The sequence below is a fragment of the Schistocerca nitens genome, chromosome 2 (assembly GCF_023898315.1).
Source record: "Schistocerca nitens isolate TAMUIC-IGC-003100 chromosome 2, iqSchNite1.1, whole genome shotgun sequence".
In the NCBI taxonomy this organism is placed as follows: Eukaryota; Metazoa; Arthropoda; class Insecta; order Orthoptera; family Acrididae; genus Schistocerca; species Schistocerca nitens.
In genome coordinates this window covers 1,027,035,640-1,027,053,331 of record NC_064615.1, presented here as the reverse complement: position 1 = coordinate 1,027,053,331, position 17,692 = coordinate 1,027,035,640, and the positions used below count along the sequence as shown (strand labels likewise).

General features: G+C 40.7%; 1 protein-coding gene across 1 annotated transcript in view; it reads right to left on the bottom strand.

Annotated features, from left to right (window-relative positions):
- The window catches only part of LOC126237376 (dynein axonemal heavy chain 7), a 1,033,797-nt gene that overhangs the window by 611,345 nt on the left and 404,760 nt on the right, over positions 1-17,692 (bottom strand). Inside the window, exons 20-22 of the mRNA XM_049947460.1 lie at positions 7,542-7,707; positions 6,499-6,644; positions 6,154-6,402 (exon numbers count right to left, since the gene is read on the bottom strand). Coding sequence (XP_049803417.1) covers positions 6,154-6,402; positions 6,499-6,644; positions 7,542-7,707 — 561 coding nt within the window. The remainder of the gene's footprint in view (positions 1-6,153; positions 6,403-6,498; positions 6,645-7,541; positions 7,708-17,692) is intronic.

Sequence of the window (17,692 nt, the reverse complement as noted above, 5' to 3'; positions counted from 1 at the left end):
TGGAATATTTTTGTCATGGCTGGCTTTCCAGAGGATCTCAGTAATTCTGTGGGAATACCATCTACTCATTGGGCCTTGTTTCAACTCAGATCTTTCAGTGCTCTGGTTAAACTATTCTTGCAGCATCACATCTCACATCTATTCTTCATCTACTTCTTCTTTCCTTTCTATACTTTGAGTTCTCTTTGTTGTATATATTCCTTCCAGGTTTCAGCCTCTTTGCTTAGGACAGCTTTCCATCTGTGGTCTTGATATTAATACAGGTGCTTCATTTTTTTATTGGACAATGCTCTTGCCACAGTGGATACACTAGTTCCTGTCAGATCACCGAAGTTAAGCACTGTCAGGCGTGGCCAGCACTTGGATGGGGATGGGTGACCATCCGGGCTGCCATGTGCTTTTGCCATTTTTCGGGGTGCGCTCAGCCTCATGATGCCAACTGAGGAGCTACTCGACCGAATAGTAGTGGCTCCAGTCAAAGAAAACCATCATAATGACCGGGAAAGCGGTGTGCTGACCACACGCCCCTCCTATCCGCATCCTCAACTGAGGATGACACCGTGGTCGGATGGTCCCGATGGGTCACTTGTGGCCTGAAGACGGAGTGCCTCTTCTTTTTTTATTTGTTTTATTCATTATTAGTCCTACTCCTGCATTTCCCCTAATTGAATTTGCATTTAGAGTCCTGTACTCACTTGACCAGAAGTCCTCCTCCTCCTGCCACTATACTTCAGTAATTTCCACAAAATGTATCTTCTACCTATCCAGTGACTATTTCTGTGCTGGTGTAAGCTGTCACCAGCACAATGGTCGGCAAAGATGTAGCAAGAAGATTGGTAGTAGGTGCTGGATCAAGCATATCAGGAGAGAGACCAAAGACAGACTTGCAAGTAACACGCCGCCAATGCCCTCTCAACTGTAAGTATCTAGATCACCGCTGCTGACCAGAGGTCTGCCCCAGTCACAGTCTCAGTTACTGGCACAGTAGCTCCGTCACTAGCTCAGTCACTGGTGCACCAACTCGCACTCCAGTTTGCTGTCTGTCATTCATCGTAGCAGGACTTGTACTTCACCAGCAGTGAGACTAATGTGAACTATTACAGAAGAGCTTGTACTACAACATGTTAACTCTCTTAAAAGATAAGTAGCTTCCTGTATGTAAATAAAGAACCCTGTTAATACATGTGAGCAGTTGCATTGTAGAAAGAGGATACTGGCCACCAGACAACATCCTCTCCCTTGATTCCTATGGTACAAGACTCTACAGTGGTGATGAGGACACAACAATTTCACTATCCAAGCCGTATGGATCCCCCCTCCATCACAGCTTTTCTGAACTGCACAGATGGGAGCTATCCTTACAACACATTCTCCACTCCTGAAATTATCCTGGCCTCAACCTATGGTGATCTACAGTCCCCACACCCTCCATCCTACAGTTCCCATGTCCTCCTTATTCTTGTTCCGTCACCCTCTTTGTGTGCCAGTCTCTGCCAGTACACCCACCTGTCTTTCTGCTTCCCCCTCCTCTTCTTTATCACTCCCCCTCAACTACCCTGTCCCACAGTCTCCTGACTCTGTGCCTGTTGTCCGTTTGGTCCCTACACACTCTGGCAGAAAGTGATTTTCTCTCCATCCACTCATACCCTGCTATCCCTTCCTCGCCCACTCCACACTGCTCCTTCCATTCTATGTAACAGTCGCATTTAGGTTCAAGCAGCTGGGGATGGTGGTAATGTGTGCATGAGGTGGACTTGCTTCGGTGAATGAATGTGTGTGTTTCCTTTTCTGGTGATGGCTTTGGGCAACAGCTAATGTGTAAGTGTCTTTTTCATTGTGCCTGTCAGTGACTTAAACATGTCACCTATATGGTAAGTAGCAATCAGTGTTTTCCTTATATTGTTGAGTTTTCAATTTCCTTTTTAAATTCACTAACCTGTCTAACCAATTAGGCAATCTAACGTTCCAGCTCTAACCAACAGAATGCCAGCGGTTCTTCCTGATAACAACGTCCTCCTAACTAGTCCTTGCACTGAGATACAAATGGAGGATTATGTTTACCTCCAGAATATTTTATTCAAGAGGATGTCATCATCATTCAACAATACAGTTGAACTACATGCTTTCAGGAAAAATAGCAGCTGTATTTTCTGCTTGTTTTATTTGTTTACAATACTTGCATAACAAAATGGCTAATGTATCAGTCAGTTATTCATTCTTTCTCTTGCCTCTGAAGAAGTCCTAAACTCAAACAGTTCTCTTTCAGTACATTGAACAACCTGTCCTGCTACATTGTTTTTCTTTTTATTGTTAAAGGGTGTATCATCATCTTACAGTATGATGGAAATTATCCTGCAATCTGGGCAGTCAACTTAATTTGCTGTTTTGGTATAATTACATGAGCAAAGTGAAGATAAGTCCAAATATTCTAGTAAATTGTAGGAGTGGATAGTAAGTTATTCTTCCTCTTTAATTTTGAATATCTGATAATTTTCAGTTTCCTAGTTGATGTCTACCAATAAACCTGTTATAGAGTTAACCTGTTACAGACTTTTGTTTGAGAATATAAACGGGAAAGCATGAAAATTATGTAGGGAAGCCTGTCTACAGGTCTAAGTGAAAAAGATGCAAAACTGAGAATTTTGGTTAACATATATACAATATGGAGCCACATCACTTTATTATCGATTTGGATGTCAAGGAACTTCAAACATGGAGCTTCATGGCTACTGATCTGTGCTTCTGGTACCTTTAACTCACTTTTATTCACTTAGAAGCACATGACATGAGTTTCTGCAAGATCATCATCATTTGGTTAATTTGATGAAAATATCTTGGTTCTACAGGCAGGTGCATGTTGAGATACCACAACATTTTGACAAGTGTCATACTCATCATTCAGCAGAATGTATTATTGTGTCATCAGCAAAAACGGTATCATTTCTTCTGAAGAATACTCCATTCTTCTGAGTAAATAATTTATGTAGGTCAAGAAACAAAACTTGTGGATAACATATTTTATGTTTCTACACTACAATATAAACTTATTTCTATGGTATCATATGTTAATGTAGCCCTTCATTTTATACTGTTAGGATATGATTTCACCTGTTAGACACCCCTGCAGATTAATGTGATCCACACAATCAAATAAGTTGGAATGATCACAGAAAACATTAACATCACAATTTCTCTTGTTTAATTCTACCAGAACTGCCAAAACTGAATTTGTGAGGTCATATAATATTGCTGTCTCTGTAGTGAATTCTTTACAGAGGCCAAAGTACACTGATAAATCGTTATTGATAGAAAAGTGGTTAAATACTTTTTTGTCTCTTTTACAGTTATTTTCACAAAATTCATATATTCTGTTCAAGCAGGCAATGCCTTTTCATGTAGGTGTAATGGATATCTGTTTTTTCAGATTCATTGTAGTTATTGGCCAATGTACTGAATTTAATATGTAATGTGACTTGTCTCATTGCTACTGTAATCAGCAAACTGCTTATTTGTTGCCAGGTTAAGAATTCTGCAGTGTTACTCTTACCACATCTTCATAACCTGGATTATAGCTGGTTAGCTGCATTAAGTGAAGTTCTCTGTACCCAAGATAATCACTTTGTTTCCAGATATTAGTTACAAAATCTCTAGGCTTCCATTGCCTGGCAATTAAGTGTGTTTGCAGATATCCATGTAGATTTAGATGTAGAATACTTTGCAAACAAAAACTTGATCTGTAGTATTGAATGAATATTTTCAGCAAAAATTAAATTTGTCATCTACTGTGTATCCTGGGGACCAATTGTCAACATTCATCAAGTAAACTGTCACTGAATACTATGACTGAGTGCCCAATTATGATCTTACGAAACTGTATAAGGTCAGGCTGAAAAGTAGTGCCTTTGAATTTTTTATGTGAAAACTCTTAAAACGCTTTAAAGAAAAGAAACATTATTAACATTCTATATCTTTATTGTTCATGACCACATATTTGCAGACTTCTAGCACTAGAGGGCTCCAAATTGTAGCATATAACATGGCAGTGTGTAATGTAACAATGTTGGTTTGTGAGAAACCGTGCACTTTAGTTGAGTTTCGAATTTGAAGAGTTCATCCACACATGGAGCACCCTCTCACTCAGCATTACAATGCCAGACCATACACAAGAACTGCTGGATCTGCAACAATCTGACACCTTGGGTTCACTGTCATCGATCATCTTCCATACAGTCTCAACTTGTCTCCATCCAATTTTCATCTGTCTTCAAAACAAATAACACCTTCGAGGAATTCACTCTGATAATGATGAAACAGTGCTACCAGAGGTGAGGTTGTGGCCCTATCAGCAAAGTGAAACATTCTATACTGTTAATATAAAAAAACTGATGTCTTGTTGGAAGAAATGTGTTAATTGCCAGAGCAGCTATGTTGAGAAATAAACATATAGACACTAAGAATAAAGATGTAGAGTGTTAATAATGTTTGTTTTATTTAAAAGGCTTTAAGAGTATTCATGTAAAAAATTTGGAGTCATTACTTTTCAGCATGTTCTTATATTTTTCCCTTCTTGGCTAAACCTGGTTGATGAGATGCAGTATTACTGCCATTTGAAAATTACAATCAGATAAAACAATTATTATGGGGCTCACATCTTCCTGTAAGAGAGACTTTCAACAGCATATTAGTAATTTACAGTTCATTTTGGTTGAAGAATTTGGTAACTGTTTCACATCTTTCACTGGTTTTTCCTGATCTTACTGTCTTTTTGTTGGCATGAGATCCAAATACCATACTAAAATTAACTTTTACTATGATTTTGTTCTTACCTTTTGAAATTTTGTTCCTTAAAATTCTCAAACATTGTTTCTACTTTTACAGCAATGTGCAATTTAGATTTACAGTAGGAAATATGTTGCATCCTATTCTTGTATACAACAATAAAGACATCTAATGTAGCAACATGTTAACTAGTATAAACCTTAATGGAAAATAGCTGATACCATTCAATGTGCCAGTCATGCAACAGCAAATATATCACACCTACATTTCCAAACATACTCCACAAGCCATCACATGGTGTATGGCACATGGTACTTTGTACCACTACTAGCCATTCCCTTTCCTGTTCCCTTGCAAATGCAGCAAGGGAAAACAGCCATCTATATGCCTTCATATGAGCCCTAGTTTCTCTTATCCAACTGTCGCAAGTCAATGCTACTTCAGAACATTTGTAATTACACTTGTCTGTAGGAATATCTGAACACATCTCAAAAGTTAAAATCTGAACTGTATTTTCAATATCCTTCATATGTTATAAAACTGATACAGACCATAAAATCTAAATTGAATTTTCAATCTCTTTTATATATTATAAAACTCAAATAGACCATAAACTACCTAAACTGCAACTAATCACTTTTATATATTATAAAACTGAAATAGACCATAAACTACCTTAACTGTAACTAAACTAAATTTCTTTTAATATAAAAAGAAGAAAGCACATAATAGTTTATTTTTACTTGCTAATACTTTCTCCTCTCAGAAGTGTTATGTGGACACTTTATCATGGTATTTTTAGTTTGAGGGGGGGGGGGGATATGTTTCAAACTACAGTTTCTTAGTATGTTGGTAGATGCTGGGACTGAACCACCATATATATGTCATTACCAACCTCAGAACGCCAGTTTCAGGTGAAGAGTGTTTTGAACTATGGTTGCTTAGAACACTAGTAGAGGCCAGGCCTGAACTATCATTTTTATGACTCTGCCACCCTCATCAAACAATTGTTTGCTTTATGTACTCTGCTTTGCTATGTGTTGAGTGTTCCTTGTTGTTTTATTTTCTTAGTTTCAAATGAGTGAAAAAACTAAGCATGCCCCTAATGAGGTCTGAGTATTTCCCTCACAACACCAAAAGAGATCAGTAATTCCTATGACCATTTTATCATTTCTGCTTTTTCAGAACCACAGAACTCAAGACACTGGATGGCAGCCTTCTGAGAGGGCTTCATCCTCCACTTCATTCCTCTCCCCTTGGACGGTGTTTGTTTACACTCTGCCATTACATAGCTTCCATACTCTATTAGTGTTTTCACATGCACCAAGAAATTATTTTCTTACTGATTTATTTGTTATGGCTTGACTATCTTACCTTTTCCTCAATCAGTGCTAGACCAGCAGCTAACATGCGGTAAGCTGTAGTTTTCCCACCAAATGGAAAACCAACTATCATGAAACCATGTCGTACTATCATCATTTCATATATTTGCTGCACCTTTTCAAGAAAAGGTTCTGTGCACTGTATGTTGTGTGTTTCACAAGCTGTCTCAACTTCTCTGTTTAAAATTGTGTAATCTGGTGTTGGAAGTTCTACACCAGGAAATAAATCTGAAGTAATGCCCTGAAAATTTACTTTTGCTTCATCATTTATTTCCAGTATTGTAAAACAATAAATTAGAAATGTATCAACAGTTAATTCATAAACAATACTATATACCTGGAATAAAGGAAGATCATGTGTAAGAAACTTAGGCAAATTAACATCCTTGATTGATCGTAGCATTAGAATGTCTTCTGATTCTTCTGGATATTTCAGTTTTAAGTTTCCAGCTGCAGTTAACACAGATTTCACTGCTCGCATGCCTAAGAACACAAAATTTTATATTTTCACTTTCATCTCAGCAAAATACATAGTAGCAGTTTTAATACATACATGAAACAAATTTAATACAAAAATAAAATTACACTGTAGACTTGATGACACATCTGAAAAATAACTTAGTTGTGTCACGTGTTAACAACTGCAGTCCGAAAACATAAGACAGAACAAAACAGCTTAGGAATTTCCATTTGTTTAAAAGGTTAATTTCAAGCTTATAATCTCCAAAAAAGCAGTTATAAGGCTCATTTGTGAAGAACCATGTTTATACTCTCCATTTTGACACACCTGGGTCAAAGCCACAAATTCAACTATGTAAATAATGTCAAATGGGACTGAATTCCACAGCACTGGCTACCTTGATAAAAGGAAGCTTTGGGAAACAGAGAAAAACATGTGGTCGGTCTGATGGCCCAAAATATTTGACCAAAATATGACAACCCTAATTAAATATCTGCAGTAAGACCTATGTTGAGACTTATGGGGCCTCGTTTCTGAATCTGACACTCTCTCTCTTCATTCTCTGCAGTCTACAAGTAATCCAATATATCTTATCACATATAAATAAAAAAAAATTCTGATTTCTAGTGCAAAAATATGGCTTGTAAACAAACTCAACTTTCTGTTTCTCATCAATATGAAAACTAGCAATATTAGTCATACTGTGAGTTATATAAATCAAATTTCTATACTACAGCATTTATTGATGTGTAACTACAGCATTTATTTACATTTAACTGCCATAAAAATGTCTCTGAGAAGTAGTGTAAGAGTGTGGAATGTAGACTGTTGGTAATGGGTGCTTTTTATGTTCATGGTTTGGATTTGAATTTCTATGTGTAAATTACACTGCAATAGAATGAGAGTCACAAGATACATACCATAATCATAATGATGCTGAGATGACAGTTGCTCTGAACAAAGCCTATAGGTTGCCACAATTTTAACTGCCAAAGGCCGTGCACTTACAAAGCCAAAGGAATACAGAACAATTTCAGAAATCAAAGCATAATCTGGAACCATCATTGCTACAGATCGAAACAATGCCTGAAATTTAAAAAGGGATAATTATACATTTTATTGATTTGCTGTCAGTCCATATTTTATTTTGGCTATTCTGTCCTAAGTAAGCACATGATGCTCATTCTGAGTTGACTGTTGTCAAGACACCCTTGGAAGTTCTTCAATACTGAATTTGAAGAAATACATAGAGTCTTCAGTAAAAGCTTTTAATGTGGCATTTGAAACATTCATTTGCTATTACCATTATTATGTGACTGTATAATTAAGTAACCTGATACAATATAAATGTTAATACTTAGTTTCATGTTCCAGGGTTCATTCGCATGATAAATTGTAATGATTTTGAAAAAGTCATTTTATGAAACTTCCTGGCAGATTAAAACTGTGTGCCCGACCGAGACTCGAACTCGGGACCTTTGCCTTTCGCGGGCAAGTGCTCTACCAACTGAGCTACCGAAGCACGACTCACGCCCGGTACTCACAGCTTTACTTCTACCAGTACCTCGTCTCCTACCTTCCAAACTTTACAGAAGCTCTCCTGCGAAACTTGCAGAACTAGCACTCATGAAAAAAAGGATATTGTGGAGACATGGCTTAGCCACAGCCTGGGGGATGTTTCCAGAATGAGATTTTCACTCTGCAGCGGAGTGTGCGCTGATATGAAACTTCCTGGCAGATTAAAACTGTGTGCCCGACCGAGACTCGAACTCGGGAGAGCACTTGCCCGTGAAAGGCAAAGGTCCCGAGTTCGAGTCTCGGTCGGGCACACAGTTTTAATCTGCCAGGAAGTTTCATATCAGCGCACACTCCGCTGCAGAGTGAAAATCTCATTCCGGAAACATCCCCCAGGCTATGGCTAAGCCATGTCTCCGCAATATCCTTTCTTTCAGGAGTGCTAGTTCTGCAAGTTTCGCAGGAGAGCTTCTGTAAAGTTTGGAAGGTAGGAAACGAGGTACTGGTAGAAGTAAAGCTGTGAGTACCGGGCGTGAGTCGTGCTTCGGTAGCTCAGTTGGTAGAGCACTTGTCCGCGGAAGGCAAAGATCCTGAGTTCGAGTCTCGGTCGGGCACACAGTTTTAATCTGCCAGGAAGTTTCATATCAGCGCACACTCCGCTGCAGAGTGAAAATCTCATTCTGGAAACATCCCCCAGGCTGTGGCTAAGCCATGTCTCTGCAATATCCTTTCTTTCAGGAGTGCTAGTTCTGCAAGTTTCGCAGGAGCGCTTCTGTAAAGTTTGGAAGGTAGGAGACGAGGTACTGGTAGAAGTAAAGCTGTGAGTACCGGGCGTGAGTCGTGCTTCAGTAGCTCAGTTGGTAGAGCACTTGCCCGCGAAAGGCAAAGGTCCCGAGTTCGAGTCTCGGTCGGGCACACAGTTTTAATCTGCCAGGAAGTTTCATATCAGTGCACACTCCGCTGCAGAGTGAAAATCTCATTCTGGAAACATCCCCCAGGCTGTGGCTAAGCCATGTCTCCGCAATATCCTTTCTTTCAGGAGTGCTAGTTCTGCAAGTTTCGCAGAAGAGCTTCTGTAAAGTTTGGAAGGTAGGAGACGAGGTACTGGTAGAAGTAAAACTGTAAGTACCGGGTGTGAGTCGTGCTGCGGTAGCTCAGTTGGTAGAGCACTTGCCCGCGAAAGGCAAAGGTCCCGAGTTCGAGTCTCGGTCGGGCACACAGTTTTAATCTGCCAGGAAGTTTCATATCAGCGCACACTCCGCTGCAGAGTGAAAATCTCATTCTGAAGTCATTTTATATTCATGTCACAAATTAGTTTCTGAATATGACTATGTGCTGATCACATAATGCCTGATGAATTAATGCCTGATGAAGACTTTAACCGATTTGATGTTCTTGCAGATTCTGTCCAATATCTCAATAGGAAACCTGTATTATGATTTCTTGACACATATGAAACCATCCTCAAAAACTTGCTCATAAACTTTTTTGCTCAATCTGTCACTTGTCAGTTTACATGAGCTTTGGAGCAGTGAACACTGATTAAAGTACATGACCTGGTTAACATGTAAGTAATGCTACTCTGATGTATCATTGCCATAACTTATTTCAATTTTTCTGCAATAAATAAATAATATATAAACAGAACAGCATTTTTATTTGTGTAAAGTGTCTTAACTTAAAAAAAATGATTCTATATTATGCAGGAAGAACTCCACTCTGTTTTAACTATAGTTTGTACAGTTCATCTGCATAAAAGTTTAAAAAGGTCAATAAACACAGAAAAAGTTGAGTGTTTAATTAATGAACAATATTTCAGTAATTAAATGGTAGTCATAAATGGTCTCATAAATGATGCCAAGACAGCATTTATGTCAGACAGCCAAATAAGAAATCCCAAGTTCCAGTAAGACTTAATGTATATAAAGTCATCAAATTACAAAAGGCTTCCCACATATTTACTGTTTATAACTTGCCAGACTATTTCAATCTCTCTGGTAGTTACTGGTACCTGTTTCTGTGCACCAGCTGCAAAATGAGCATTACTTATGTTTCTATTTGTCCATGTGTTAATGTAATGGAGAAAACAGGGAATAAATTACATCTGCTGTTCAATAATAAGATATTTCATGAAAGATTGATACAAAAAGTAAACACAATAAATCCCACAGAGAGAAGGGTGGCAAGTTCTAAGCTTAGCAACAAAACACTCAAAAAACTGAAATCATGAAAAGTGGCACCATGTAAAAAACCTATATAGCGAAGCAGACTGGATACAGCCTTTCATTTCCAAGGAACACACAATGCAAATACATAAAAGTGTAACCTATGGTAACTGAAAATAGTGCCTATAATTCGTTGGGCAAAGGAATACATATCATCAGCCCTGTACAAACTATATTGCTGAAAAGAATATGGAGGAACATGCACATCATAGCCTCTTCAGGAAGAATACACTATTGCAAATTAGACATCTACAGCAAGACTGTAGAATGTAGACTGCTTATCTAAATGAAGACTAAAACTTAAAATACATGCAGTCCAGCTGACTACTTCTTCGTACAATGTTGGCATTTATAGACACGGTAAATCCTTCTCACCAAGGTTAAATGCTCATCATTAAAACAATATTAACTGAAATGCAACTGCTAGACAAAGACAAAGTGTTTTGGTTCCAAAACCTACCTGACTATTCATAACTCATCATTAATCCTACCAAAAAATCATTACAGTCATATATTAAGTAAAGTGCAAAATAGTCCTCACTGTTCACAGAATAGTGTACCTCCTAGCATTAACATGCACCGAAACAATTACAAATCAAATTATTTCAGTGAAGCACATATCTTGATTTAAACATCAATGTAGTAAATGCGGTAAGTTCACACAGTGAATCATTCACATATAATACAGAGAGAAATTTGTAAACATACAATAGTAAGAATGGAGTGAAAATTAAAGATATAACCGAAGCAAAGCAGGTGTAGGGGAAGAATTTAATCCCTTTAGTCACACAATCTGAAGCAGGAAATGTATGGTTTTTACTGCTTTCAAGTCCATCATTTGGCGATCCAGCTTTTACTGCTGCACCTTTGCACTAAGTTCACAGTGTAGGCTCACGTGACAGTAACTGATCAAACAAATGATTAAATAATATTACATTTATTGACAACAGTTGGTGCCAAAATAACTTGCAGAAATACTGTCTGAAATGTCCACATGACTGCGATAAATACCTCGACTGCTGATCCCAGATGGTGCACACTCCTCACCAGTTCAGTGCATAGTATGGCCTTGCAGCTGCAGAGAGACATAGGAAGTGAGTCCATTTGAATGCACAAATTACCTCTCATCTCTTGGGGCACCACTTAATTTGCAGGCATGATGGGACAGAGCAAACAATTGGCACCTGTTCCAATTTTGTCACCGCATTGATGGAGTGCACGCTTTGTACTCGACTCACTCAGTGCATGGATGACAGAATCTATGTCCACAAGGCACGGGGGTCTAGCTCGCACTGGTTTTCCCTTTTGTTTCTTCTTCAGTCATGGGCACTATAAAGTTGCCAAAGGTTGGCCTAACAATAAAATCTGTGCTCAGGGGCAAATGCTAGTACACAGTTGTCTACATGATTCTGTGGTACAGCTACCACATAGATCCCCATTTGAAAACAGAGCTCTGTAGCTGTCAAAAGTTGAAGCAATACAGCTGCATCCAGCAAATGTTTGTGACTTGGGTTCTTGTGTTGATGTCAGTCCAAGTCCCATGGCAGCAGGCCAGTCAGTTGTAATTGGGTGGCAGCACATGGTGTCATCTGTGTCTGGCTGGGTGCATAGTGTGTGTGTGCTTGCATGGCTCACTAGTGACAGCCATGACTTCTGGGAGCTGTCCGTGGTAATTTGTGGTTTGAAATGTTCAATGCAGAGATGTCAACTTGGAGGACGCTGGCACACAAACAAAGTCTGTTTAAACATAAATAAAAGACATGAAGAAAAATGTTCACATAGATGTATTATAAATATTGCATTGAGTTCTTGAAACACCTGATACATAAACTTGGTGCGACAATCAATGCGTCCTTGATGCACGCAGCAGTGGGGACTCAGAGACTAAGGAGAGACTAGGTCTGCACAAATGCGCTGTCATCAGGACTCAAATGCAGATCCTCAAACTGCAATGGACAAGCCCTGTAGTGTGAGAGATGGTGTCCGGATCTCAATTGGAACAGGCACAGATACTGGCTTGGGAGTTGATCCAACCTCAACACCCGATGTGTCAGAGGCAGAGAGATGTGACCAGGTGGCCCAGTGGAGACAAGTGTCTCAATGGCATGCAGCAGGTAACTGCGTAATGCAGTGTGACATCATCATGATGCACCATGGGCATTTGAAACGGACTGGCGGCCAGTTCATATGACATAGTCCACTGGCTGCTGTGGTGGGGGTGGCCGTTGCCCATGTGTGGGGCATGGTCTGTGTGTCATCAGTGGCTACAGGAGCGGGCTCTGCCTGACTGCTTCTCTGCCAGTTGAAGAACTGAACGATGATGAGAGTGGTCACGACATAAGGTCGCTGGACTCTATCGATTGAGACGTTAGTCAGTTTGCCATTACATTCGATCTGCAGAGTCTTCTTATTGCTGGTGATCAAATGGTATGGTCCCAAGTAGGGCTGCCTGAGTGGTGGTCGTCCATGTCTATGCACAACATAAATTGCATGCAGCATTGTAAATCAGCATGAAAAAATACTCTGCTGGTACTGTGCTGCATCAGTGCAGGTGGTCAGAGGTCAGCCATGTGACTGCACAGATGTTCAAGTGGTGGGGCTGAGGTATTGGGTGGCGATGGTACCTCCTTCAAGAATTCACTGGGGATGGCGAGCAATTGATTGTAGATGAGGTCTACAAGTGAGATGCAGAACTAGTACTTCAGTGTTAGTCACAGGCTGAGGAGTATGAGTGGAAGTGCCTCCATCCAGGTGATGTTGTGAAATGTCAGGGAGAATTTCAGCATCCTCTGGACAGCTCAACCATGCTGTTACATGCTTGGTGGTAGCTGGTCATTTGATGTAGCCACACACCACACAGTTGGGTGATGTGTAAACAGCACACTGTCGAACTGGCTGCCATGGTCTGTTGTCTGTGACTGCTGAAGCCTACCTAGGAGTCAACAAAGGCAGTGGCAATGGTCTCAGTGGTGACATCCACTACTGGCACTGCCTCTGGCCAGTGCACAAAATGGTCCACCACTAAAGTAGACACCACTTCCCTTTGGACAGAGGAAGGGGGCCCAAAACGTCCTTGTGGATATGTGCAAAGCAGTGTGTTATGTCAGGGAAGGCACCAATGGAAGAATGGGGATGGATATCATTTAGATGCACTGCATCAGAATTTCTCTTGGAGAAATGGGTGATGTGCACTTTTTGAAACATCAACCAAAGCTTGCAGGAGGAATCAGGAAAGGGCACTAGTTCCAGTTGTAGGCTACTGGAGGTGTCATGCTGGAAGCTGCCCACTTGTTCATCATTTTCCTGTTCTTGGGCGACATCCCCAAATTACAAGGGTGAAGGAGATAACCATGCAACTGTGAACAAGCAGTTGGCGATGACACTGTCCATCCCAGAAATGTGGCATATGTCGGTGGGGAACCATAACGCGTATCCCAGCTGTTGTAGTTGTGATGGTGAACTGTTGCTGTTGTTTCTCCAAAACGTGTGAGTTACCAGCGAGTGGTCGGTCAAAATAATGAAAGACTGGGCTTCTACTGTTGAACAGAAGTAATTCACTGCCTGGTACACCACAATCAACTTGCAGTCATATGCAACCCACAAGCATTTTGATTCCAATAATGTGCACAAAAACAAAGCGAGTAGCTGCTGCCCACCATGAACCAATTGTTGAAGTGCAGCACCCATAGCAGTCTGTCAGGGATCCACAACTATACCCAGATTATTCTTTCTCGTATCTACACAGAAATTCCAATAAACACAGGCACAGTAGATGCCCTTTATGCTACTACTAATTAGAGTCATATTTTGGACATCTTTCATCAGTCTAGTAAGAGGATCATTAGACAAGTTGCTATGCTTTATAACAACATGTACCACTACAATAGGATCTACGTGTATGCCACCTGGCAACTGATCTTGCTGAATACAGTCGAGCACAGCAATGCATAGCTAAAATCAAGCTAGTAGGGCCCCAGGTAGCTGTCTGGCACTGTCCTTGAATTCAGTGCATGGTAGTCCCCACATGGGCACAATGAATTGTCCTTTCTCGGTACTAAATGTAAGACAGAAGACCACAGACTACTTGACGGTCATACGATGGCATGTGGCAGGTGGCGTCAAACTCAGCTTTTGTTACCATGAGCCCATTGGGTGCAAGGTGACATGGGAGGCATGAGCTGGGGGAGGGAGGGGGTTATGCATGGTAATATTGTGGTGGAGCGTCTTATGTTTGACTTCCCTCAGTGCCCCAGATGGGCGAGTAAGCTCTAGAAATATCTCCAGGATATCTATGTAAATGTTCAGTGCATGCTATAGGTTTTATGCTGAAGAATACTGCCCTCTGTCCCTGATCAACTATCCTCAAGCTCATTGTGGAGTCCATCATCTGGGCATTTGCAGCGTCAGAAAGCAGCTTGTAGTGGCCAAGGAAATCCACGCCCAGGGTCGGCTCATTGATGTTGGCCACAGTGGACCTCCTCCTCAAATGTGCGGCAAAGTCCAAGGTCCACATTCCAGTGATTAGTACCATATGTTTTTATGGCAGGATTGTTTGCCATCATGAGGGGCACAGTTTTGGCTTTGCTATGATCTCTTAACAATGTCTGCAGGAAAAATGGATAAATCAGAACCAGTGTCGGCCTGGTACCTCAGGCCCCCACCCCATTCCACTATGAACTGATAGTTTGATACTGGATTGCAATTGGGTATGTATAGCCTGGTCATAGCTGGCACTTGGGTGTGAGCATGGTGAATGACACTTGGTGGCTTTGCTGCCAAAATGGGCAGGGTACCAACAGTTACCGCTTGAAGGTGGTTCCACTGTTAGCACATTACCGACAGAGTGGCTTTTGTTCTCTTGCCGAGTGCATGGGTTGGGTTGCCTGTAGCCAGATTGGCTGTTGCTGTGATAAGTGCTGCCCTCTGGCTGTAAGAGCGCCAACCGATCGACTTTAATGGTAAGGCTGCCATCTGTGTGGCCAAGTTCTGCGCTAGGATGTGTAGGTCAGAGACCATGTGTGCTGTTGTGGAGGCAGGGGTATGGTGTGGCCTCAGTACTAGGCACTGTTGCCAGTGCATTATGTACCGATTGTCCAAGTTTGCAACAGCATCCAGCTGCATGTTTGTGTGCACGGCAATTACTGTTTGCCCCTGTACAGAGGGACTGCACACCCAGACAGTATGCAACAACATGTCTGGGACAATTTCAGACTCTGCAAGGCTCCATAGGTGGCACAGGAGCTGAGGAGCTCTCCGGTTGCTGCATTCCAGTTATTGCAGTAACTGGTGCACCCATTGCTTAATGGCTAATGAAATCCATCAGATCAATCTCTCCTACAGATAGTTACACAAGGACTGCAATGGTGAGGTGGTGATTATGTCCTGCATAGTTTTGATCAAGCTTTCTCTCGATATGTCCAAATTTGGCAAGGTCATAAGTGACACTGTTACTTCAAAAAAACTCTTCCATTTGGCTAAATCACATGAACAGGTAATGAAGCCAAAAGTAGGATACTGCAAACAACACTTGTCCTGTGCTAATTGTCATGCCAGCAACATTGAGTGGCTCAGTTTGGCACTGTTTTGCACATGCAAATTTTCACGAGCTGGCTCCACATAAGCTAGGACCATGTGTACAGGCCATGTCTGTAGCTCACTCTCCATGAGCCGACTGTGTCCCGACAGATCTTCTGTTGCCTTTTGGAGTTACTCCAACATCATTATAATAAAATAGCTAAGTTCTCACACAAAAGAAAGAAGAACACTCTGCTGCTAGGTAGTTTGCACAGTAGAGGTGTGGGCCAGCACTTGCAGGAAGTGTTGGAGAATGAATACCAGGTCACCACATTGTGAAGCCTAGTGCAGGGTTGTCTCAGGTGACTGACAGCATAAAGGAGCTATGTAGGAATTTCACGAAAGAGGAACAGGTAATGATTGTGGGTGGAGAAGGTAATAGTCTTGATAGGGACAGGGGATGTGATGTAGGTGGTAACTTGGTACAGATAGCCACTCAAAATGGTGTAACTAAGGTGCACTTCATGCAACTGTTCCAGCGTCATGATAGGCCTCATTTAGATGCTGCTGTTAGGTGTGTTAACATGAGGCTGGAGAAGGCACTGATGGCAGAGGACATGGCACACATTGCAGTGGTGCCAGTTGAGTTTATCAATAGATTGGATTTGATTAGGCATGGCCTGCATCTCAATATGTATGGCAAGGGAAGGCTAGCAAAGCTTATAAGTAACAGTGTAGTGGGTTGTGGCGGGATCACTCATGGAAAAATTCCTGCAGTAGTTGGTGTTGGAGCTGCAACCTTATAGATTGAAGTCAGCTGATAGGTGTACCTGCTTAAAAGAAGTCCCTCTAACCTTCAGAGGATGTCAGGTATCCAAGTAGAGAAGGAATTAGCATATTTCATCAAAATAAAATGAGTATTAAAGATACTATTAGTTAACTGCTTATAGATGTTGTCTCTGAATTGGTATATTGGAGCACCACTTGCTGTGCTGTTGTGGAGGCAGGGGTATGGTATGGTATGGTATGGTATGGTATGGTATGGTATGGTGTGACAATTCAGAGGCTTCCTTCACCAGGATACAGGTTAACTGGCTATTTTTCAAGGAGTTCTTTGCAGAGTGGGGGAGTGGCCTTGTACATAAAAAAAAGAAGGATGACATTTGAGTCAGTAGACATATCAAGGCATTACACTGAACAGGTATTTGAATGTTCTGCAGGGGCAGTTGAATTTAGTGAAACTAAACTTCTAATTGTTGTTGTTTGTGGGTCCCTTAACTCTGACTTCAGAGCATTTCTGCTCAAGCTAAAGAGGATTCTCAGTTCACTTTTTATGAAGTACCAAAAATTATTTATATAGGGTGACTTCAGTATTAATTTTGTATATGACTGTGCAAGAAAAAGGATATTGCTAGATCTCCTAAACTCATATGATCTGATACAGACTGTGTTTTTCCAACCAGAGTGCAGGGGAACAGAAGCACAGCCACAGACAATATTTTTATTCATTCTTCATTACTAGATGGCCATTCTGTTAGTAAAATGGTGAATGTCCTTCAGACCATGATGCACAAATTCTAATACTAAAAGGCTTTTGTACTCAAACAAATGTTACATATAATTACAAACTATGTAGGAAAGCTAATCCAATGGCAATAGAGAGTTTTTTAAACCTCGTTCAGTAACAAGAGTGGCAGGGTGTTTATAGTGCTGATAACACAGATGACAAATATAATGCTTTCCTTAACACATTTCTTATGCTCTTTGAGAGCTGCTTTCCTTTATAACATTCTAAACAGAGTTCTAGCAGTAAAAGG